The following is a 25333-nucleotide window of genomic DNA, read 5'->3' as shown; positions in this document are numbered from 1 at the left end:
TTTGGCATTTGTTTTCATTTTAAAAGCATTGGTAAGACTATTCTCCCCTCTGCCAAAATACTGCCAAAGAGGGACAACGTTAATGTCTCCCTGAGGAACAGAGGTTTTCATTGCTTTATTTTTGCTAAAACTTGTATTCAACCAGAAGAATACAAGATCTGGGCGGAGCCCAAACGATAGGTTCAAGGTAGCATGCTGGTACACCCAACGTTTCCACAAATGCCTCTGTATTTATGGCTCATTGTGTAGGTTCACTGTTACCTAAGACCTCAGAGGTCCAGTTTACTTTTTATGAAAACCAAAGTGAGGCTTTGAGGCTGCATTGTTTGAAGCACAGATCAAGTAAGTTGGGCTTTGTTTTCCACAGAGGATATAATGAGAAAATTTTAGTGAAATGCCCATGAGATGTTTCCTATACAGCCAGTAAACCACTACCTAATTCTTCAAAAACCAGCCATCGTACATCATCAATCAAGTTAACACTTGAGGACAAAGTTTGTCCAGGGCATGGCTGAACGTGGATGCCTGTTACTAAGAAGTCAGACCTGGCCTCTGATGTCCAGGATTACACTCCTGACAACTGGTCCTCAACATCAGTCATGAACAAGGTCTGCACAAGTTTACACACTTTGAACCAAGTCTACCACCCAGGGTCTGTGAGGATGCTACTCTTGCTCAGTGTGGATATGACACTTGCATCCCCTTAGGGTTCTTGTATGGAGTATGGAAGGTAGAACTGCACGAACTCCACACCCCTCTCTGTTGTGTCTAATGACACAATGTGGATTGTGTCTCAGATGGAGAGTCATCCAAACAAACATGGCCAACTGTCATGAAACCATGTGGGAGAAAGACCTGGTGTTCTGATTTTTAAGTTTTTTTTTTTTTTTTTTTTTTTTTGACGGATGCCTATGGCTCATACCTGTACATTCCTGTTCCTTTGTTGAGCAGGATTCCAAATTATCTAAAGAATACCACAGCAGTAGCCAGTGCTGTTCCCAAAGAGCTGTGCCCTGCTCACAAAGGCTCATCTCTCAACTCCAAGATCAACTCCCACCCTGAGTGTCCCTGCTGCATGACCAGACTCCCCGATCAGGATCGATCCATTGTTTCTACCCAATCCAGTCCCACAAGGAAGGAGGCATTTACACTGACATCCTAATTCCCCCTCAAGAGTCCTTGGAGGCCTGTCCTCCGCTGAGCCTGCCACATTGTAAATTCCTACCAGGTTCTCAGAACCCGGGAATGAACTCTCCACTGGCTGCCAAGACCAGACTTTGGCCTATGGGTAGAGGTGTCCTCCCACACAATAACCCTCAGTGACTTGACTCCCTTGTCTCATACGCCTTTGGGGTCACAGTCTTGGCAGCACCTGTTTCATCACTTGTGCCACTCCTTGCTGTGTTTGCCAAAAGAAGCAAGCGTCCACCAGCCACCAGGAAAGGGAGGGAAATGGGGACGGGAAGGAAGGACATAACAGACAGAGACAGAAAACTCAGGGAGGAAAACGCAAAGGGATGGACATCCATCTTATCTTTTTAAGAACTCACTGAGACACGTATTGTCCTTAAAGAAATTCAGAAATTTCAAGCAGTCTTCCAGGTCATTGCCGCTGTTGCTGCAGTCACACCACGGTGCCACACTGAGGCTGCTGGAGTCTATGTAGTTGGGAGTCATGACTGTGCCTAGAGGAGGAAAAGACAAGGCATGTTGTCCTCCTGTGTTGACAGGGACACTTCTGTGGCTAAAAAAAAAAAAAAAACAAATGTTTCTCGGACGGTAGAAGTATCGCAGCTAATCACAAACTCTGTGGTTGCTGGGCAGGGTGTTGTGTTAAGCAGTGCATTTTCTTGGTAATTTATCTTCAACACATAAAATAATGTATGCATTTACTTAAAAAAATGATCAGCATGCTCCTTGGGCTGTATTTAGGGTCTTTTCTCCCCCCTCACAAATGGTATGGATGCTGTGGAGAAGGTGAGAATTAACTTAGAATGTACGAGTTGCCAAATCCCTTGCATTTTCCTGAAAATGTCATTAATCTTCATAAATAGAGAGTACTGGGTGCACATACCCTGAGAATTATTTTATGCTTTTAATGCAGTTTCCTCAGAGGCAAATGGCTTCTTCAGAGGAGGGCAGATGCCTCCAGTGAGGTCACCACATCCTGAATGTCTACAAATGTGTATAAAGGAGCTGCCACTCCCGATTCTCAACCGGTTAAAATTAAATTGTCTGCAGCAGAAAGAGATGGAAATAAAGCTGGGGTGTAGTTCAGGTGGTAGGTACTTCCTCAATCTATAAAACCACATAAGCCAGGTGTGGGGGAGCGCATCTGCAATCCTAGCACTTGGCTGGTGGAGGCAGATCAGTTCAGGGTCATTCTAAGCTACAGAGAGAATCTGAGGCTGGTGGGCTACATGAGCCCTTAGGAGAAGAAGAAGAAAGAATACAATAAAGGAAGGAAAGAGGAGAAAACAAAAAACAAGTACAGGGGAACTCCCCAGTCAAGTACTGTCTATGGATCCTCAACGGTTCCCACAGAGATGTTGTGTGGGACTTCCTGTTTGTGGCTTGTGGTTTTTATGTTGAGTTCTCCATTGGGGAAAATATACAATACACATATTTAATACAATCCAAATGCCTTCTCCTGGGTGGCTCATACCAGGCAATGCCCTTGGATGCCAATGACTTTCTGCTTTTAGTTGCTTTTGTGGAAGGAAGAAGTAGGTGGTCAGAAATCCAGAGGATGAGTTTAACTGCAGATAAAACAACAGTTTTTAGAAACTCTTCTGGGGTCAAGGGCATACTGTCATGACCCTACTGGCCTACTGCCCTAACTCACATCTCATTATTAGCATGAGGATTTCCATCTGCACCCTACAGAGAGGTCTAATTCACCAGACACTGGGAACCGAGTGGAGAGGTGAAAGCCACTGCACTTCTGACGGCACGGGGAAAGCTTTGTGCGGAAGGAGTTGGGAGCCACTGACTCAGAGCCGCAGAGAAGAAGAGATACAGACCCAGGAGAGAAACCATCTTTGGCCGGCACGCCACACTCCATCTGCCACCTGCTCCCTCCACTTCATCATCCACAGCCACATGAGGTTTGCCAAGCCTAGGAATGAGCTCGCAGAAATGCTGGCTGGCGGTGTTTCGGCTGCTCACAGGGGAGCTAATAGGCATGAACCCCTGGAAGTTAACAATGACTCCATCTGCAGAGACTTGACGCTGTCTCCTTGGAGCAGCCCTGGTTTTAATTCTTTTTCTTTTTTTAATGTTTTATTCTTTTTAAACAATGCATATGTCTTAATTGCCTTGTTATTTCTGCAACTCTGTAATTTCACACATCATCCTAAGTGGAGACCAAGACCTTTGTTGAGGAGACCATGATTACATCGCTGTTGTTCTAATGTAAGGAGGACGTTGGCTAGAACCACAGAGATGGCGCATACCTGGAGGGACTGGGGAAGGGTTACTAAAGGCGCTGTGCGTGGGAGCACAGGTATCTTTTTTAAAAGTCGAAGTGGCTGGGGCCTTTTGCATGACACACTAGCTCATGAAACCAAAGACTCATTGGAGACATACCGGTGATGAGGTTAGCTTGTGCTGCCATTCTAGGTGGGAGGGTCTTCCTGCTGGTGATGTGTATGACCCTGTCACAGATGCTGGGAGGGAGATGCCGCCAAGCCAGGGCTGTGTGACAGCTGTGATTCCTCTCACCTTCCATAGCCTTCAATCTAGGTTCCTTCTTAAATGCCAACTGTGATGGAACCCTGAGAGAGAAGCTGAAGCTCTCCCTGGTACACACAAAGAGATGCCTTTCTTCCAGCCACACAGGGCAGCCACCTTTCTCTCTGCCAGCCCTGCTTACCCCAGATGTAAGTCTGCTTCTTTCTGGATGTTTCCCCAAGGAGTGTTATTGAATTTTACTATTCTGCTGAATGCTGAGCATATGGCTAGCCCAGTGCCACAAGTCTCCCAACTAGAAAATACAGTTTCTGCTTTCAGTTTATTTGCAAGAAAAGTAACTCTCCACAATCCCCCCCCCCCCATATCAGGAGTCAAATGGCCACGAATAACATTGGCAAGGAGCTCCTTGGTATCAGGAAGGAGGGTTCATTTCCAGGGGGCCATTTCTTGGAGATAGTTTCTTGGATTTCCAAGTTCCTTCTTCCCAGAGTTCCCTAATTCAGCTAACTTTGTTTGACTTGTTCTCTCCTAATATACATGCAACCCCCAGTGTTTGTTCTGTGTGGCCAGTTCCCCAATGAGAGGTTTACTTTCTTTAAAATATGCAGCCATATATTCCTGCTCAATATATTAGCTGAGCTTCTCCCTTCTCTGCCATGTTTCCTTTCCCCTTCCTTCCTTTCTTCAAACCTCCAGAACAAATTCTACTGGGAAAGTTTCTCTTGTGCAGACATCGCATACTGCCTTAAGCAGATCTGTAATCCGGATTTCTTTGTGCCCCACCCCTCCCCTGTCTTACCGATCAGTCCCGAGTAGGCCAGGAGGCAGTCCGCGTAGTTCTCCTTCAGACAGCTGCTGACAGACCTGGACTCTGGCTGGCAGTTGGTAAAAAAGTCTGCAAGGCGAGATCTGCAACAGACAGAGGGTGGGGGAGGGTAGCACTGAAAACACTCCAGGCCTCTGCACTGAGAGAAGGGAAGGGGGAGGGGCAGTAACAGGCTCAGGGCTGAGGAGGCAACTGTGGCTGCTGACACTCAGTTGTGTACTTCAAGTATTTCACGCAAGTAGAGAGGATTCTGGATGCTCACAGTACAAAGACATTTCTGGGACAATGGACACACCAATTAGCCAAATCATCACATACTGCATATGTACATATATCAAAGCATCACCTCACAGTCCATAGATGTCATACATTATGTGTCTTTGACAATTGGAAAATATACATGAAGAGGGAGAAACACTAAGTCTCTGGACAGACATAATAATAATTCCTTTGGCAATATGCTTCTTCTCTCTTTCCCTCACCACCTACCACAGACAGACAGACAGACCGACAGACACACACACACCACTAATAAATGAGTATTTCTTTTCTTTATTAACCCGCCCCCCATCTGTTCTTTCCCCAACCTTCATCTACTTGTGTGTGCCTGCTTGTTTGGACAGAAATCTTCAGGGTCTATAACTGGAGAAATCTAGAGGCTTTGAAGTTTCCATTCAATATTTATTTCTGACTAGACTTATTTGCATCTTTAGGAAATACGCTTCTCTACACTCTCACCGGAGATCCACACTGGGAAAATATTTACTTTATACAGAAACATGTTCCTGGCATCAAAATTGGATCCTACAGCCCATCTGCTCCCATAATTCCTAGAGCCTTGCAAAATGCATGCTTCTGTCTCCCGAGTCTTTTCTTGTCCCCTCGCCCCACGCAAGAAAGAGCTGTTTTTTTCTGGGAGCAGAGGGAAATCCAAGAGGGGTGGGTGGGGTTCTCTGTGGGCAAAGATGCCTTGTGGTGCATGCCTTGTCTTCAGGGCCCCTTGGCCAAGATGTGGCTACAGGAACTGCGAGAATTCTCCAGAGGTCAGAGAGCAGGATTCATGGGAAAGCCCTGAGTGGTAGTGAAGGAGGAAAGATGCAGAAGCAAATGAAGGGAGGTCAGGCCTAAGGAGGAAGAGGGTGGCTGGCTTTGCCCGTGGACTGTTTAAGATCTTCAGGAGATATTGTTGGGGAAATCCTGAGTAAGAAGTGGCCCCTGGCGAGGTCACCTTGGCACTCAGTAGCCATGTTTCTGTGGGAGAACACGGTGCCCTTGGAGATGTAAGTTACCCAGCAACTTGGGAGACAACGGGCGCTGTCTCCGAGTGCACCACTCACTCTGGTTGGCTGCTGACATGCCTGGGGCTCACCCTACCTCTTTCCAAGAGAGAAACCGTGATTTGCTGAGCTTCATCTATGATGCCTTGGGCCTGAGTTTGCTGCGCTGGGCTGAGCAGGGCTTAGGGAGTAAGGGTTTGTAAAGTCTCAACTTCTTCAAGGTTCTGGAGGTTGTGGGTGTTTGCTTGGTTTTCGAGGTAAAGCCTGGTTATGTAATACAGGCTGTCCTCATACATGCAACCCTCCTGCCTCAGCCTCCCAATTCTAGGATTATAGGTGTGTGAAGCACTATGCCAAGAATGTTTCCTACCATTTTAACTAGAGAAGGCACTGGAAGCCCCTAGCACACTGCACGGGTTCTGTGTTCTAGGAGGCAGGCTCCGGGCGCTCACATCTGCTTGTTTTCTCTACACAGCACTGACACTTCTTGGAAAGCCTCTTGGACACATCTTGACCAGGGCCATGGACTAAGCTTAGTGGCTCTGAAAACCACCCCTTCCCTACTTGGTGAGACTGAACGTGTGTGAATCACCTTAAATGCAGCCAAGATTCAGCTGGACCCTGTACCTTCTGCTGGTGCCACACAGAATGGCATAAGACCTGGGCATGTCTACAATCTGGTCAAAGAATTTGTTTTCTATTGGAAATTCCTAAAAATACCCCAGGCTTACTCAACTAGGTCTAATGGTACTCAGCTTGAATGGAGTGTTAATTTCAGAAGGAAAAAAAAAGTCTGGACGTGAAAGTTAATGATCTAATGGCTTCTAACTCTGCAAAGCCCACCTCCACCTCAGACAGCTCTACATAGATCCTGGCTGGTAGTGGTGGCGACTGAACAGTGAGTGACCTAACCTGGTGGCCCCTCCTGCCCACCTGCTCTTGAATGTGTCTGAGTGTCTCGAGAATATTGTTAACAGATGCCACTGTGAGATACATTACAGTCCCTCAGTCCAGACAAACACCCCAGAACTGACTCACAACTAGACCTGGAAGAAAAGGCTAATTGCGTGAGTATGTTGTAGGAAGCATACAGCTGATTGGAAGAATCAAACAAAACACACACTGGAATCCCAGAGGGGATCCTTGATGAAGACAGCTCTAAGACCAGTGAGGCTGTGGAGCTCAGCTTGGGAACAGGAGTAGGCAGCAGGAATATTAGCCTAGAAGAAGCCAGCATTCAGAAGACGACAAGAAGCCCCCTGCTCCCCCACACTTTACCCAGGATTATCCAACAAGAAAAGCATGTACCCAAAGAGTAGCTATGGGATACGGGGGGGGGGGGAATGAAAGACCTCGTAGTCAGCGCCCAAGAGGGAGGGTAGTGTTTGGGGGTTCTTTTCTCAGCTTACTCCCTCTTCCATTCTTGGGGGTCCTTTTAAATTGAAATATATCTCTTGTCATAAAAGATAAGACTCTGCTCCATCTTTTCTACAGGCAGTGGCCAGGATTTTCACCTTATCTGTGTTACACGTTTCCTCTTAAACTAGAATAAAGTTGGCCTCAATCTTCTTTCCTAATTTGCTTCTAAACTCTTTTGTTAATGAGACCAATAATCCCAAGAGGGACCCTCTGTGCCCCTGGTAACTAGACCAATACATCATGGGAAAAAGTTTAGGAATTCAAGTGAGTTTCGGTGCCCACATTTCTGGTTCTATCAGATCTGCTCCACACCTGTTCTTCCCACTCACACTTGGAGGCTGGGTGGTCACAGGACGAGACTCCCATTATACAGAATGGAAGACCGGAGTGGGAGGTCCATAGAGTAGTGTGCCAGAAATAGCTCATTACAGGTAGGTGGGGCGGTTTGAGGAATGGTGTGAGCCGCTTGACATTAGAGTAGCAGTTTGAAAATACCACCATGAGAGTATTTATCCTGTGCTAATCACCAAATGCTGTAAGGCAGGTTGCTTTGAGATGATCAATGAACAACATGTTGAGGATACGTAATAATAATGGCTGGCCCTATGGCCAAAGCCTGGGCTGTTTCTTGGCTATCCAATCTCGGTACTCTGGGCCAGGCTTCTACTTGCATCGCTACAGCCGATCTTCAGTATTTCCCAAAGAAAGAAGAATTATTCCTCTATAACATCTCTCCCCATCACAGGCCACTAAGACCTCAAGTGCTGAGTACCAGTGCTCAGGTGCATGGGTCAAGCCGCCCAACAGTTCCAGCCAGAGACTAACACTGTGGTCTTGGTGCTTCTGATATAACGATAAGAAAGATCCGTCTTTAGCTCAACCTGTCCAGAAGCCATTAGAAACAGGTAAAGGATTATGAAAATACCTTGGTTAGTTCTTGTTTGTTCTGTTGATTTGAGACAGGGTGTTATGTAACCCAGGCTGGCCTCAACTGAATATGTAGCTAAGAATAACCTTGAACTTTTGATTCTCCTGCCTCTACTTTCTAAAGTTTAATCCCCCTGCCTTCACTTCCTAATCTCTGGGAGAACAGCAAGTCCTTGAAAGCTGTTAAGAGAGGCTGCTAAGAAAAGTAAAACCAAAGACAAATGAAGAATTTTATAAACAGCATTTTTACAAATGACCTAGATTTTCCCTGGCAACTCTAAGAAGGTAGATATTTTGTTGTTTTAAGTTTTGACTTTATTTATTTTTAATGTTTTAATTAGCATGCAAAGTAACAGGTTTCCCTGTGGCATTTCCCAACACTTGGTTTGAGCTAATTCCCCTCACACACACACACTGCCTTTGTACCATATCCCTGCCTTGCTTCCTACCTCATACCCCTCGATTTATACTTTAAAAAAGTAAGTCTCCATTCTAGAGGAAAACGGGAAACAACAGAACCTGGATTTTAAAACTATACACTGACCCATAGCTGCAGAGAAGTCACACTGTCAGGACTGAGATAGAAAATGGGGAACATTTGCCAGGGAAAGGCAAAGTAGGGTGTGACGGGCACAGGTCAGCACCACCACACCATGTTTACTGTAATTCCAGGGTAACAGTTATGAAGGGTTTGCATGTGCGGAGTGCCCGTTTATGTGTCAATGTGTATTCATGCACGCAACTCTTACACCCTCTAGAAGAGGGGATGAGACAGAGAGGTCAGTACAACTCCATAGCTGGGGCTGGGGGATGGCTACCTTCCATCCAGCTCCAGCACCAGAGAGAACCCTCAGCCATCACCTAAGCACACAGCAGCTCTGCTAAGCATTTCAGCTAGGATGGTGAGGCTAAGGGTTGCAGGTGAGCCTGGAAGTGAAAATATTCAATGAACTGAGTTTAGGTTTTTCTAAAGGCATGGGAGCCACCGAAGGACTTTCACTGACACATTTACATGATCAGATGTGTTAGAAAGGCTCCTGCTCACATCTCTCAGCCTTTGAGCAGATTTGCTTAGGACCTGTGTGTTCCCACAGTGCTTGAGAGGTCATGGAGCACACAGCATGTAGCTGAGGGCAGTGGTGTGTGTGTGTGTGTGTGTGTGTGTGTGTGTGTGTGTGTGTGTTCCCAGGAGAATCACAGCAAAATACCGAGGGGCAGGGAGAGATAGAAAAGAAGGGAGTGTGCCAAAATGGTGGTCATCAACAAGAAGAAGGGAGCTGGCAGTCTACAGAAAGGCTCAGAGTGTGGATCTCATCAGAAAATGCTGTTGTGGTTTGTAAAGACAGGGTGGGTTTGCAGCTCTTCCAAGGGCATGTGTCTTGAGAAGTCAAGTTTTGACAGATGGATGGATCACTGGCTCTCAGCCCAGCAACCATCTACCACCTGAGCGCCTACTGTATGCACAGCTCCAGCATCCAGAAGTCCTGGGATACGGCTCACACACCTCCCCCGTTGACCCTGGGTTACGAATCATGATGTAATTGGTTTCAGTGGCTTCCCTGCCTGGAGTGCTGTGATCTAAACAAGGACCCACAAATGTCCAGCATGGGACTAACAAAGAAACTCCACGGTTGGATTTCTTCTGGAGACGTGAAATCTCCATGACTACGGCTGTGATGAGCACCGGTTGTTTTTCCCTGAGAAAAATGAAAATGAAATGAATAGAGAGTAATGTAGAAATGTGCCGCCCTTGGTCACAGAAACAAAAACCCACCCTCAAAGAAGAAAGGGCTGGCAAATGCCAGGAGCCCCTCAGGAAACCTGAAGAGCGGTGGCTGATGCTGAGTTTAGTGTATTAAAGGGAACACGCTGCTAGCTGGAGACAGAAAAATGATAACCATGGTCTTAAACAGCAGATGGACTACGGACAGTGGGAAAGGGGATCATTTACTTCCTTTTTCTTTAACTTTTAGGGAAATCATCTTATAAAACACAGGCAAACATGTACTGGCAAAGCCGGTTTATCTCCTCTCGGATTACTTCTGATTTTCCATTGGAGACCCCGTGGATGAGAGCCGTGTGGCTGGCGGTATTGAACCTAGGTGGAGTAGAACTCTGATCCTGAATGGGATCCCTTACTGACCACAGCAGCCAAGTATGATGCTTAACATCTCAGCCCCTGGGTTTCCTCCTACAAACCTAAGAAATGCAGCGTGTGGGACACAAGGCAGCCTAATACAAACAACAACAAAACCTACTCTTTGTTCTTCAGGTGTCACTGCTGTCACCAGGGTGCCAATCTGCCATAAACCACCATTCTGATGTCAAAATGCCTGATTTCCTTTGAGGGTATGGAAGAAGTTCCCTTAAGGGCCCCTCATCCAGCTCACAAGGTAACAGACTGGAGCACTTGCTCAGGGTCCCAGAGCAGATGCCCACGAGTGGAATCCTTCCTAGAAGACATCAAATGTCTGTAGAAGAGGGGCAGATTACCTTCCCCTGGGTCCATGTAGTACTGAAGAATTTGATTATCCACTGGGATCTGGTAAAACGCTCCTCTGGCACACTTAAAGCCTAGGCTTTGACCTCCAAGTGTAAAACCAGTTGTAGTGGTGCACACCCACGACCCCAGCACGTGGGACACAACCCCAGTGTGACACAAGCATGTGGGACACGGGGGCAGGGGGACGAGGAGTTCAAGATTATCTTCAGTTTCATAGTGGGTTTGAGGCTAGCCTGGGCTACACAAGAACCCAAGGAGAGTATGGAGGGAAGACTAGAGATTTCCTGGAAAGCTTTAAACAGGGCCATCCAAGTCCAGGGTTTGGTCGAGATCGCTCGGCCTACAGAAGCTTTCTAATGAGCATGGCGATAGAAGGCTCTGTTGTGGGAACATCTCTCTGCCCCACACTCCCTCTCTGACCCCTTAGCCTGTGGTTAGACTTCTCCTAATCTCAGTTTTGTTTTTTTCTTCACTTGGAAGACAGAGCTGATGCCATGGAGCCATCCTATGTGGCTCCTGAGACTTAAGTGACAGTTACCCAGAGTTCCTCCTGACACTCAAAACACTGTTCCCATTACCTCATCCTTCTCCGAGTTCCCAGAAAACCCTGGTGCAAAATGTCCGCCATAAGAACGTATAGCAAGCCCAAGTACAGAAACACACCTTTCCTCCACAGGGGTCACACATGCACAACAGCCTACATCTGTGAACCCAGAGGCATCAACTTTGACCAAAACAAAACCGAGAAGTCCATAAGCCAAGAACCTCTCAAGGGTCAAGCTCCCATGACCTCTCGGTCAGAAGAATGTATAGGCTAAAGATATTTCAAATGAAGTTGCTTTGTAGAAGAGATGTAGAGGAAAAGGCGTATTTTTCGATGGCTGAGTATCTGTAAGCTCGTTACCGCTTCTAATAGCTCACACAGGATGAAAACATCTTGCAAAACAAAGCTTCTAATATTAGCCCAGGGAGGACAACGCTGGAACGCTGTGATGGTAATTGTCTGAGAAAGTGACGCAAAGCAGATTTTTCCTCCTTCTGTTTTTAGAAAATTACCTTGGCCACCGTGCTTCAGCAGCCTACTGGAGCGCACATCTGGAAAGGATCTTTCAGAAAGTCGGAGCCTGCATTAAACCCATTCTTCAGGAGCTGTTTGGTCTCTACCTCCACACCGGTTTCCTGGAGCCAACGCCAGAGGCGGGCTGTGGCACTGAACCGTAGGACCGGGCCTCAGTCCACCTGTTGCCTAGGAACGGGCCTGAAAACCAAACACACAGCCCCTACCCTGAGTTGTCACTTACAGTGAGATTATTAAACTTGGAACTGGTTCAGTGGTGGCATCCACTGTGACCGAGTGTTGACCACTACATCCAGTGGCCTCCAAGACATCCCTGTTTGTGCTCCTGAATCAGGAAGGCCTCTGTGGTTAAGTTATTCTTAATTCCTGTCTCCAAATTCTTCATCACCTCTATCATGGTATCTTGGAAGCTTCAATACATTGATTAGAACATGGGGATATCCTGGTCCTTCCTGCTCCTTAGCTTCCTTGTACAGGTCCTGGGCAGGCCTCATGGGCAAGGGTTCAGCACATGGGTCCAGGATTCTCTCACTGCACTGCATGCCCAATCTCCAGGGCTTTCTGCAGAGCCTAGCCTGAAGAAGGAGATCAGACATCACAGGGGCATCTTCCAGTGTTCCCCCATGTCTCCCGTTGTTGGAAGCTGTCCAGGTGGAGCTGACAAGCCAGGCTGCCGGTCGATGCAACTTTATCCTCATCTGTTCAGATCACATCACACTGCGGTGGCCTCTGAGGGAAGTCCAGGCAGCATCTGATAAACTCTGGCATTCCTCCTGAAACCACCTTGTGTGCACACTGACAGCCATTAGTCAACATCCAACCAGGTGGCTGACGTGGCTGTACAGCTGATGTTGGCAATTCTGCAAAGTTATGGGTGTTGGGGAGCTAGGCCATCCCAACAGGAGGGGCTTCCAGTAGCTTCTGATCTGGTACCCCAGATTTGCTCTTCAACAGAGGGCAGATGATGTCTCCAGATGCACAAACTGATAGTTGCAAGAAAAACAAACTGCAGACAACAGCAGAAGCATAGAGAGCGCCGACAGCCCTGCACTGCATCTCCAAGTCAAACAGAGCTGTTTGTATTGCCTCTGCCACAGTATGTCTATCAGTGCAGAAAATCTAGCCTTTCGGTGCTTGTTTTTAAGGGAAGGAATTGAAGGGGCAAAGAAATTGAAGGCTTTCTGGCTGATGAAACAATCATACACTCTCAGCCACCCAACAGTTGTCTGCCGGGATAACCGCAGGTGACAAACATGTTAAACCTCTTTAGAGTAAGTCTTAGCTCCTAAGCCCTTGATATTTCTGCAGGGAAAATTAATAAATCACTTTTGTGACGATCAGGCTACAGGGCAAGAGAAAGAAATCTGGATGCTCAACCAATCTCTCACCAATAGAGTTACATGGTAAGGCTCCAGATCAACGTGGCATGAATTTACATCACTTAGAATTCAGCAGGCCCTTGTGTCTTCTAGGGAAGGATTTCAGAAGCAGCCTCTGGAACACAAGTCTCACATCACCAACTGCTCGGGAACTCTGGACGGCAAAGGTCGAGCACTGTGGCTTCATTTATGTTCACTCTAACAAGTCTGAGCTACCTCCAGCTGTAGCTGCCATACAGTGGAGTCAAGGGGAGCACTGGTGGGGGGCTGAGGGCCACGGTCAGGTAAGAGTACAGAATGCACACTTGCCCTGATACCTGAGTGAGAGCTACACACGGGGCTGAGCTTTCGGGCATCCCTAGGAAGAAAAGGTCTTACTCAATTCACAAAGAATCCAAACTGGATGGAGATCTGTGAGAAGACCACATGGGGAAGTATTCATGCTGTCTTAGGGTTTTACTGCTATGAACAGACACCATGATGAAGGCAAGGCTTATAAATGACAACATTTAATTGGGGCTGGCTTACAGGTTAAGAGGTTCAGTCCATTATCATCAATGCAGGAGCATGGCAGCATCCAGGCAGGCATGGTGAAGGAGGAGCTGGGAGTTCTACATCTTCATCTGAAGGCTGCTAGCAGAATACTGGCTGCTAGGCAGCTAGTGCAAGGGTTTTAAAGCCCAAGCCCACAGTAACACACCTATTCCAACAAGGCCACACCTACTTCAATAGGGCCATATGCTCTAATAGTGCCATTCACTGGCTGAGCATCAACAAACCATCACACTGTCCCATGGGCCATCCTGATTCCTGACACACACTAATCCTGGAAGCCTGAGAGACTGCTACCTCGCTTATGGCAGAGAAAGGGACTTTGCTGATGGGATCAAGACAATCATAAAGATCCTTAAAAGTAAAAGTGGGCTGCCCTGTGGAAGAGAATCCATAGGCTCCTCCTGTCTTTGGAAAAAGGAGTAGAAGCCAGATATAATAGGTATGCTGGTAACCCCAGAATTCATGAAGTCAAGGCAGCAAGACTTCAAAGTCAAGGCTAGCCTGGGGTATGCAATAAGATCTTATTTTGAGAAGGAAGGGTTGGAACAAAGGGGGTTAAAGGAAGAGGAGGGAGAAGATATGACAGTGACAAGGACAAGAGTGACAGACAGGCAGACAACAGACAGACCTATGAGCCAAGAAATCCAGAAATGAGAGCAAGATATGAGCATGCAGAAAGAACTCAGACAACCAAGGACCCCAAAGACAGCCCAGTTCAGCCACAGTGCGCTGCAGGCCTGCCGACTCCTGAGAGAGTAAGGTCATGTTGTTCAAAGCCACTAGGTTTGTGCTAATATGTTAAGCAAACACCCCCAAACAACATACCAGAAGGAGTTCTGAATATCAAACTGATTGATGGATTAGAAATTATATTTCAATTCAGATGCTTACTAACCGTGACACTTTGGGCAAGAACTCTAATTCCGGTGCAGTTGACTTCTTCAGGTTGAAGTACAGCAAACCCATCAGCCGGGGAGAAGGGGTTGGCATGTCTGACATCTTTGTTTATAGCTGCTCCTGACTTCCTTTGCAAAACCCCATAAGCACCAGTCTCTGTAGCTCTTCTCTGGCCCAGCACAGAGATTCCACATGGACCTTTGGACCTCTGTGAAATGCTAGGATTCAGATGACCGCCTCTATACTTTTAGAATTGTTCTGCTAATACTTGATATCTAATCCCATGTGATCAAAGTCTGCAAACTCAGTAAGGTCATGATGGACACAAGGGGCATTCCTACCATTGAGCCCAAAGGCCTTTCTCTAGTAAGTCCTGTAATGTCTTCCACCATAGGACATCAGTGAGTCCTTCAGGCCAATGAGACCACAGTCAAGATCAGGAGTGGGAGGTACAGTCCTGCCTGTAGCTCCTGTTTACTGAGCACTGATCTGAAGACCGACCCTCCAGCCTGTGCTCATTAATGGGGAGCCAAGTACTTCTGAAGGGCATGTAGAGACCAGTAACTTAGTATCATGATGCTTACAGCCAGAGGGTCTGCCTGAACTCTAATTAGCTTTGCGAACACCAAGTCGATTCTAGAAATTATCCCAATGCAGGCTGCTTCCTTCAGTCAAACCTTGGTTCTCTAGGTTTCCCAGAGATGAAAAATTTAAATTGCACACTCTCTTAACTTGAGTAATTTGCAAAGCCCTTCCCTCTTCCACAGACTCTCAAAAGATAGTGCTAACTACCTCTGTGGAGCTTGGGCTCCAAGCTCTACTCCACGGGCTGTGGACTTTCTCGTGACACATCAGTGGAGCCCTAGAACATGGAGAGAAAGAGACGCCTGGGTGTCTAATGACCTACACTCCTACAAACAAACCTGAAACAGAAACATGAAAATAAGGCTCCCTGTTAATCTTTAATGGGCTTGCAGACTTCCTAAGGAAATTTATATTCAATAGTAAATAGACACCAAGCCATTTTTCTTTCAGGCAAGTTGTTTTAGAGTCAACAGACTTTGAGCTGAGCAAACAAGTACTCTCTAATATCTTCCTTCCAAGACGTGCACAGAGAATATCACAGTTGTGCAGGAGGCGGGAACTTGTGGAGATGAGCATCAAGAGAATGAATCACTCCTGCTGACAGAAGATAACTCCCCTTCCTGGGAAATCCTTAGCTCTTGTTTTTAGCAGAGCCTTGTCCTTAATGTCTTGCGGTGGTACCTCAGCCCGTATCAGTTTCTGCATTTTATATACAGTTCTCACAACCACATAGAAAATGTCCTAAAAAACAAAGGAGCAGAGTCCCATGGTTTCTATAAGCCATTTTCTAGAAACAGGTCCCTCATTCCTCTGCCTGGCTTGCTGAGGTAGTGACTGGTTCATGCAGGGTTAGGGAACTCTTCTAGGTCTTCCCACTATGGCTTTTCTCTGCCTCTGAGCCTGCAGCAGGGTGCCAGCCCCAGCTTCGATGCTTACAACAGCTGTCAGCTATAGATTTCCACTTAGAGGGCAACCTTGCCAACACCAGGAGAAAGTGTGCTGGCACTTAAAACTATGGCCAGAATAAAGGAGGTGCTTATTAAATAATTGGATGGGGAACAAATAAATCTAAGTTCCAAAGGCTAGGCCTCCAACTGCCTGTGAATCAATCTTAGGGACAGCAGGCTTGGGTCTGTACATCCATCAGCATAACAGGCTCAGATGAGGAAAAATCAGCCCAAGCCCAGCTGTTCTAGACTATCTAGACCTTGTGGTGTAGAGACACAAAGGATTTGGCATACAACCTTCTTAACCGGGTCAGCCTTCATGCACAGCCAGGCCCACAATCAACCCAGTCATACACCTGGTTAGAGTTAGAACCAGACTTCGAGATGAAGTCCACACACTCCTCGCACTCACCAAGGGGCTCTGACTTCATGTTCCATCAGTTCATCTCTTGAACTTCTGCCTCTGTTTTGAAATGAGTTTCACATTTATAAAGCCCAAATCTGAGTTGGTGTACTTTAGTGATCCCTAGTAGGCCACTAAAGTGCAACGTCAGGATCAGTGAGCACAGTTTAATAGTGCTTGCTATTGAAAACATAAAATACAGTGTTTGTTGTTACTATACAGTAAAGCTCAACTACAACCTGGTGACACTGTGTTAAATGAAGAAGTCATTTGGGTCAGGGCCCCACCTCTCTCAGCAGCCCCCTCCCCAGATTGTGGCCTGGTCATCCCTAAGATTCATCATAGACCTCAAACACTATGGAGTTCCAAAGCCTGCACCATGTCTAACTGTGGCAGAAGCTCTCCCTGTGGCAGCACCATTCCTCACTGCAGGAACTACTCCAAAGCTAGTGACCAGAGGCAGCTAGCTGAAGCTGGCCTTGCCATGCCCATCACCTTGTGGACCTCTCTTGGAAGGAAAGACACATATGTGGACCCTCCAGACACTGGGCAGGTACCATGCACCATGGGAAAGCACAGAAGGCCTCATGGGAAAAGTACATAAGACCATATTGTAACTTTCCCGCTCCTGAAATTCACCCACCCATGTCTTGGACTCCCATTCAAGGTGTAAACTCGTGAGACACCTGCAAGAACAGTGAACAGGATGACAGCCTCTTCCTATGCCCACTCTGACCATCCAGAGACACTGTGGCTGGCACCACACTTTCTTCACAGGAGGGGACAGTCCAAAGAAGACAGGTCGGACATTTCAGACTCACGGGGATATAGTCTCAGCAGAAAGATAAGGTACTTTCTGGGTTCTGGAGGTGCCTGGGGTCAGTGCCCTCTGTCCTCACGGGAACAAGAACAACTGGTCTACCTCCCAGGTAGGGCAAGGAGGTTCTCTTCTGCATAGCTCAGGATCAGAAATGCATCAGACAATATCCAGTGGCTCCCTCAGACACCCAGATACACCACTGTTTATGCAGTAAAGATGGCCCCTACCCAGCCCACCCTACAATCCCTCTCAACAATCAAAGATGTGTACACAGAGGAAGGAGGAGGAGGAACAGAGCAGAACACACCAGCTGTCCCTCCAGTAGCTCAGGGCACAAAAACTGGCTCTGAAGGTCATCTTTGAAAGGAGGTCATTGTTTACTTCTCTCTAAATAACTGCCCCGGAGCCCTCTGTTTAGGAATACATTTTCAATTATAACTCAGACAACTACGTTCTATTTCAGGCCAAGGTCAACCTATGGACAACTGGTTGTCTCCTCCTTTATGTACAAAATGAAGACATGGATCTGACAGGCAGTAGGGCTACATTTTTATTCTTCGAAATGAAATGTTGCCCCAAAGGATCATGGTCTGAAATCTTTGTGTTTAATTGAGGGGACAGATTCTGCCACATGTTCCCACCCTGTAATATCGTCCCCCCACGGGGCCAGAAACCAAGCGAAGCGATCCCAAGCTGTGGACCGAAACAATGTCTTCTCCCTTTAAGCTGTTCCCTCAGATATTCTGGTCACAGGTAAAACAGCCAACTAACACACAAGCATTAGTGTCCTCCATGAGTAAGAAGCTGTCACCTGACTTTACAGCCCTTCTCAGCAGCATAGTTCCACTTCAAGGTAGGGAGGGGTTCCCATGTACTCTCCTCCCACGACTAACTTCTTGTCCTCAATCCCTTCCCTACATCCATGTCTAACTGGCCTGATAATCCAGACCCCAGCTACAGCACACACTGTCCTCTTCCCAAATCACTTCCCCTCCAGGGCTCAGATCCCAGCAATGCTGATCTGAGTATGTCCCTTCTCATTTAATCTTCAGACCTGAAAGGGGGACTGAGCATCAGCCTAGAGTTCCTGGCCAGCATTTCCCTAATCAGTAGCTCTCCAAGTGTGAAACCCAGACCAGCAGCAGTGGCAGCCAGCAGCAGTGGCAGGACTGGCCTTTCCACTACAGACTCTCTGGTCCCACACCAGACCTCCTGGTTCAGAACTGATCTCAGCACAGGCTGAAGCTGGAACACCAGAGACCCGCCTGAGAAATTCCAGAACCATCCCGCCAGGCCTCCTGTTGTGGTACAGACACCTGTCCTTGCCTGTCTCCTCAGTACTGGGGATACCCCGCTCATCTCTCACCTCTGAGCCCCACAAAGCATCTGATGTCCCACTAATGAACCAATCACCCGCCCCAGCACAGAAAACAGCCAGTCTAACAAAGAAGAAAATGTCACAGCCACAGGCCTTATTGGTAGCTGAGCGTGGTTCTGTCTGAAGTTCTAATGGGGGTTGATCTCTGGGCCTTTGTCCTGTTTCTGCAGACAGGTTTTCTAGCATGGCATCTGATTCCTTTGTGGCAGTGTTCTGGTAGGGAAGGCACTGCCTCTACCCAGACCCCTGTTCCAAGAAGCTTCAAGCTGTTATGTGGAGCCAGGTAAGCAACTGCTGGGTGATTACAAGAATCTGCTATTTCTAATTCTAAGGGTTGACTTAGGTCAACTATCCTTCCAGCTTTTTTTTTCCCCTCTGTGGCAAAAAAAAATTAAATTAAAAAAATAAAATAAAATTGGCTGAGAGAGAGCAGAGGGAGCTATATGTGTATATATATATATACCTTCTAGCCAGAACTCTGAGCTGGAGAATCACCTGCAAAACCCCTCAAGCCCCAACCTCAGAAGGAGGCTTTAACAAACTGTTTCTAGACATAGAATGTATAACACCAGCCTAACATCTCAGTGCCCTGCTGGAATCCTCTCGCATTCTGGGAAGAAAAGCCACTGATGAAGGTGCTGTCTTCCAGCAGGCCATCCTGCAGAGCCGTGTTCTGCAGCTGCCTGGCAGCCACACAGCATAGCGTGGCGGCAGCGAAGTCCAGCACCCTTGGTCCACCCAAAAGGCCTCCAGTGCCTGTTCCCAGACAGTCCCTAAAAACACCCTGCCAACAGACAGAGCAGGGCAGGCACACCTACCCACACTGTCTCTGTTCATAGACCTTGGGAACCACAGTACATAAGAACCTAAGTCTTAAGCCAAGACTACCCCTATCCATCCACTGTGCTGGTTTGGGGCAACTGCTGATCTCAAGGAGCCTGTGGTGGGGTGGACTGGGGTGGGGTGGGGACCAATGTGGTTGTTCCTCCAGTCAAATGAAATCCTTATTTTCTTTTTCTCAGAGAAGCAACAGGAACTTGATGTGAAAATTCTACAAACCGAAAATAGGAGCCACCAAAGGTCTTCCTGCTAGACACCAGGGTTTGAAGAGTGTAAAACTCTTCCATGCATTTCCTTACATATTTTTGTTGCTTTATTTGAGGACTACTTCTAACAACATAGATTGTTATTTAAAGCAACACACGATGTGCTTCTTGATGTTATTTTAAAGTGAAATGTAAATGGAGCTTTTCATTAGCATGTAAACATTCCTTCAGCTTTGATGTAATATAGGAAGTATTAATAGATTTAACCCATATAAACAACCCTCCCTCCCGGGATTCTCAGTGATTTTTCAAGTGTAAAGAGCATAAACTAAAAAGGCTGAAGAGTTGCTATTTTATCAAGAAGTGAAATGTTTCCAGCAGGTGCTGGAGCTCTATCCAGACAAGGCACTAAGGCTCCTAAACATTCTCCTTTGACAAGAATGTAGACAGAAAGTTGCGACAAAGTTGCCACCACCGTCCAAGTTCACGCCTGCTCAGTTTTCCTCACAGCTATACAGGTAGCTAATAAGACAGGCACCCTGACCACCAGCAGCAGTACAGACTCAAGATCTCTGGCTCTGTAACCCACCTCTTGAGCTCAAATTCCAGTCACATCACATGGATGGCACATAAAGGACTTACGATCTCACATCCCCAGCCTTCCCACTCCCACTTTGCTGGAAAGAGCTCTGCACAATGCTTGGCACACTATAAATGTCAAATAAATGTTGCGCACCCATACCCTAAATGCAGCTGGTGCTGACATTCACACATTCCTGCAGTGATGTCCCCAGGCTCCCGAGTCCTGTGTGACAAACCACTCTGTCCCTGGTTGTGGCTAGCTTAAGAATGGGATGATGTTGACTCACCATGTGAAACCATCAGGGGAGGAATGCGTAGGTTCCTTCCTCCTGAGTCAGCCCCTCAAAAGAGTCCTTTGCCCCTCATGTGACTGACTCACTCAGAGGTGAGAGTCCCCACCCCCTCCCTTGATCACTTCCGGTCAGGAAGATTTCACTCGCCCACAAGGCTGCCAGTCCTGTCTCTGCTGCATACACGTCCTCAACAATAGTGAGTCTCACCAGCAGTCTCTCGGCCAGCTCCACTCACGTGAATCTTACTGTATCCATGGATGTTAAATACTGCATATTCTACAAGAAATGAACTGGAAATGATGCATGCCATAAGCACCTCTACATTTTTCTCTCCTGCCTCTGTCCCCCCACTTTTTCCTGGAGGCCCAAATACCAAAAGGGATAAGGAGGGTGATATTTAAAGTTTAGCAATGTGACCCACTCTGTCACTATAAAGATAAAATGGAAAGGAGCCTGCACAACAGAGAGAGAGCATTGTGCTCCGAGGCGGTCACCGGGCAACAAGCTTCCTTCACGTTAACCTCATGCTTGCGAGGACAGAGCCGACAGTCCCGTCCACAGAAGGGAGACTGGGCTGCCCATATCATAACCTGAGTGGAAGTCAGGTCCTGCCTCACTTGCTCTACACTGACAACTGTGGTAAGGAAAGAAAATCCCAAGACTCCAGCGGACTGTGGGGCCTTTCATGTTGATAGCCCTTTTAAATTCTTGTTTTCCTTGCATGTGAAGTTTTCTGCATAATTAATCACCTTTGGAAATCACAGAGAAGTTCCTTATTCACTAAGTTGGAAATGCCCCATAGAAACAAAAAAATGGCAGGCCACCCTGGAGGTGTGGAGACAAGCGATGGGCTGGGAACAGGAAGACAAGTGGGTGTGAGACCCACGCTCACCTAAGGAATGGCTACAGCAGTAAAGGCCACGCAGGAAGCTCAGGCAGGATTCCGGAGATAGACCCCAAGGGGAACAGGGCACATGCTGCCTCCGGAGTAGGATTTCATTTTGCCCAGGTTACCCTTATCCTCCACTGGCTCTCCTGGAGCAGCAGATGCTATTAAACACATGGTAAAAGAAGAGAATGTCCCAGGTCATGGGCTGCAGAAAGGACGACCTCAACCACCAACTGTGCATAACCAAAAAAGGGAGTAGTATGCCGAGAGCCTAGAAGACAGCGTGCAGTCTGCTGGGGATCCCCCTGCCTGCCTGGTCAGGATGATGTAGGGCCCGCAGGAAGGCTGAGGGCCCACTGATTCCTGTTCTTCGCTCAGTAGAAGAAGCAGCTTTGAAGGGAAGCCCCATCCCTGCAATCAGGGAGGGATCTGGGAAGGATACAGTGTATCTGTTCAGCTTATGCGCCTGATGGGATGTGACCCCGTGAGGCCCCAAGAGGAAAGGTCGGCTGAACTTGGGCAGCAGAGATCAGATAAGACCTTCCTCTGCTGCCCACAGCTATAGACAAGATGGTCTGAAATCCGTGGACCCAGAGACTCTCTCATTCACATCCTCTTCCTTCAGTACTTCCACGGAGGATCGCTGGGGTCCTGTCCCCACCATACCATTCTCTAGCTCTGTAGTAAGAGGCTATCTACTTAGCACAGAACTTGTCTGTAGTGAATCGGGTGGCCTTGGGGAAAAAGGGTTAGGAAGGTAAATCTTTTGGGTACGTCCCAGGAGTAGGACAGAAATATGGTGTCAGTGTGTGACAGCAAAGACTTCGTCTAGACCATAGGATGCACAACCAAGGTTCCTAATGTGCACTGCTTTTGACTAAGTGGCAGTCAAGAGCTGAACTTGAATAATGGTGCAGAGGGATTTAAGGATAACACAGAATAAGCCTAAGTATCTGGAAGAAACATGTGTGACCATTCTATCCAGGGCCCAGGCTGTCACACACATTCAGTGAGTGCACCCCATGTAAATAGGGGGTTAATAATAATCATTAGAAGACCAGTGTGGTCTTGAAGGGTGTGCTTTCTTCTATTTGTAGAAATAACTCTTTCAGAGTCAGTAAGCTGTCACAAAGTATCCACTCTGTAGTAAGCAGAGTGCTCGGGAGGAAATAAGATAAAGCAAGAACTTAATAAACCTGTTGCCTGGGAAGTTATGTTCACTTTTCAAATGATGCTAAGAGGCTCTGGTGAACATTATGTCCCAAGTGCTATGAAAAGTCTTTAAAACAGAGGCAGTCTTAGTTACTGAGTCATGCAGTGTCTGGATTCAGGACTGTCAGTCTGTCTGGGGATGGAAACACTGTATTTGTGTCAGGAAGAAAAAGAATCCTTTGCAGCTAGTGACCAAAACCAGGATTTGGAGTTAATAACCTGGGGCTGGCTCCAGATCACATATTGAAGAGCTGTGTGCTTCCTGTTGCTTTCCTGACCACCCACTACAAGGCAGCTGGTACAACGAGAGACAAAAGTAGTCTTGAGGTCCCATCAGTGAGGTCTCATCGGTGCGGCCATTACAGTGAGGTCCCATCACTATAGTCTCATTGGTGCAGCCATGTTAGTGAGGTCCCAACAGTAAATCACACCGTCCAGTGATGGTCCTTATCAATACTCAGGGCTGGATTGTGATTTACTTTCCACACCTTTCTCAATGTACCTCTAGGTTTCTCTACCTCACTGTTCTCTTCCATGCAAATCACCCCCTGACCTACTTGACAAGGAGGCTTCTCCAGGAAGCCTTAGTAAGTTGCCTGTTCTTATCTCTGTTCTCCCAAAGCACTTCATGGGCCCGTGACCAAAGACTGCCATGTCCTGATGTAAACTGTGTGTTTGGCCTCCTTCTCTACAATGTGCACGAGATTCTAGGTTTGTAATTCTCTCACAGTAAATGCAGATGGATAAAAAACGTGGAATACATTGATATGTGAATGAGGAGAAGATAAATGGGTATGCCATGAATATCAATAGGTAGAGGGAGTAAAGAGATGAATGGATGGATGGACAAAAGGACACAATGACAGAGAGGGGTAAAACTTCTCTATGTGTCCTTCTAAGCTTTCCTCTGAACAACTGACATCAATGTTTGTCTGAAAAAGTGACATCACTGTCTGAATGATGACATCACTGTCTGAATAAGTGACATCACTATCTGAATGATGACATCACTGTTTGATTAAGTGACATCACTGTCTGAATGATGACATCACTGTCTATCTGAACAACTGACATCAGTGTCTGAATGGTAACATCACTGCCAACCTGAATAGTTGATATCATTAACTGAATAACTGATGTCACTGTCTACCTGAACAACTGACATCAGTGTCTGAATGGTGACATTACTGCCAACCTGAATAGTTGATATTATTAACTGAATAACTGATGTCACTGTCTACCTGAACAACTGACATCGCTGTCTATCTGAATAAATGACATCACTGTCCACCACCTTTTCCGTCTTGATTGTCCCACCCATCCCACCTTCTCTCAACGGTCTAACTTCCTACCTAAGGCATGTTCACTGAGACTTTCATCACGAACTTGAGGATTCCCAGTAGTAGACTATTTCTTTTCCCACCCCCTGTCCAGGAGGACAAATCCTGTCACACAAGTGAGGAGCAGCCTCCACCTGGTCTGTTCTAAACTCTACCCATTTTGCCAACCTTGTCTCTGCCATCTACTCTCATGTTATATATGTTCATTCCTTTACTCATTTGCCAGGCAGTCAATAATTCCCTTGGCTGGCAGTTACCACTTTTTCCAAATGCTTTTCTTTCCGGCCCTCTAATCTCTCATCTTACCAAAGAACTCCTTAACCTGACTTTAACCTGCCTCTAATCCTATCCAGACCCTGTCCACCTGACCTCATTCTGATGCTCTAAGTCTTTCAAGGATAAAATCAAGCACTTAGTATAGTGCTGGAAACCCTGGGGTCTTGCCTTTGTCTCCAACTTCACCTCCTGCTTCAGGTTCTGAGCATCTTCTCCCCTGTGATTACCCAGAAGCCCTTCTCTGGCTTCCTGGACTTTGCTCATCTACATTTTTCTATCATTTGCTTTCCAGCTCACCAATGGGAAAGACAGGTATGGTGCCAAGATTCCTTCCAGATCCAGAGAGCAACACCACATGCAAATATAGTAAAAGGAGTCTCTGACTTCCTGTCTCCAGGCGGAGTGGAGGAAGTGACTTTGGAAGGGAGTGGAAACGTCTGAGTGAGGATGGTGAGGATGGTGATGGTGGGAGACCCAAGCAGACAGCAGAGATGCTGAGCTTGTCAAGCGTGCGGAATGGTGGACCGAGAGAAGAAAGAGGAAACCCATCCAGTCCTCCCCCCAAAGTTATTGATTCTGAGAGAAACAAACCGCTCTACCCTGGCTTCTGCCAAAAGAAACAAGAGAGATACAGAAGACAGCAGAGCAGACTGTATCTGGTTCATACATCCCCGAGATGGACGTCCAGAAGAACCTATGTTCTTCCTGCCTGAGAGCCAAAGACAAAGGGGTAATATGTGTTGAAGGAGATCCTTGACCTGTTTTCAAGGTCTGTGTCACAGGAGCACATACAAGTGTGAGAGACAGCTCTCCCATGTGGGGCGTGTTCACACCAACACTTGGCACTCTGAACGTACTCGTGTACTGATGTCTACCGACACTCATGTATCGTGTGAAATGGAAGCCGTTCAAACGGACTGGAAAGCATTTCCCTTGTACTCCCTCATATCTCTGAGCCTTTCTTCCCATGGTTCAAAAGTTTGCACTGTCTAGCTGCTGGTTTCCATT

General features: G+C 47.0%; 1 protein-coding gene across 2 annotated transcripts in view; it reads right to left on the bottom strand.

Annotated features, from left to right (window-relative positions):
* The window catches only part of GFRA1 (GDNF family receptor alpha 1), a gene marked incomplete at its 5' end in the record, with an annotated part of 207885 nt that overhangs the window by 26530 nt on the left and 156022 nt on the right, over positions 1–25333 (bottom strand). For both annotated transcript variants that reach the window (XM_080913608.1, XM_080913607.1), the window contains 2 exons: positions 1551–1685; positions 4493–4602. In XM_080913608.1, the coding sequence (XP_080769734.1) occupies positions 1551–1685; positions 4493–4602 (245 nt within the window). The remainder of the gene's footprint in view (positions 1–1550; positions 1686–4492; positions 4603–25333) is intronic.

This window comes from Micromys minutus, assembly GCF_963924665.1.
Source record: "Micromys minutus genome assembly, chromosome: 2".
Lineage (NCBI taxonomy): Eukaryota > Metazoa > Chordata > Mammalia > Rodentia > Muridae > Micromys > Micromys minutus.
The sequence above is the reverse complement of the archived record's forward strand: the minus strand, read 5'-3'. Positions and strand labels throughout refer to the sequence as shown.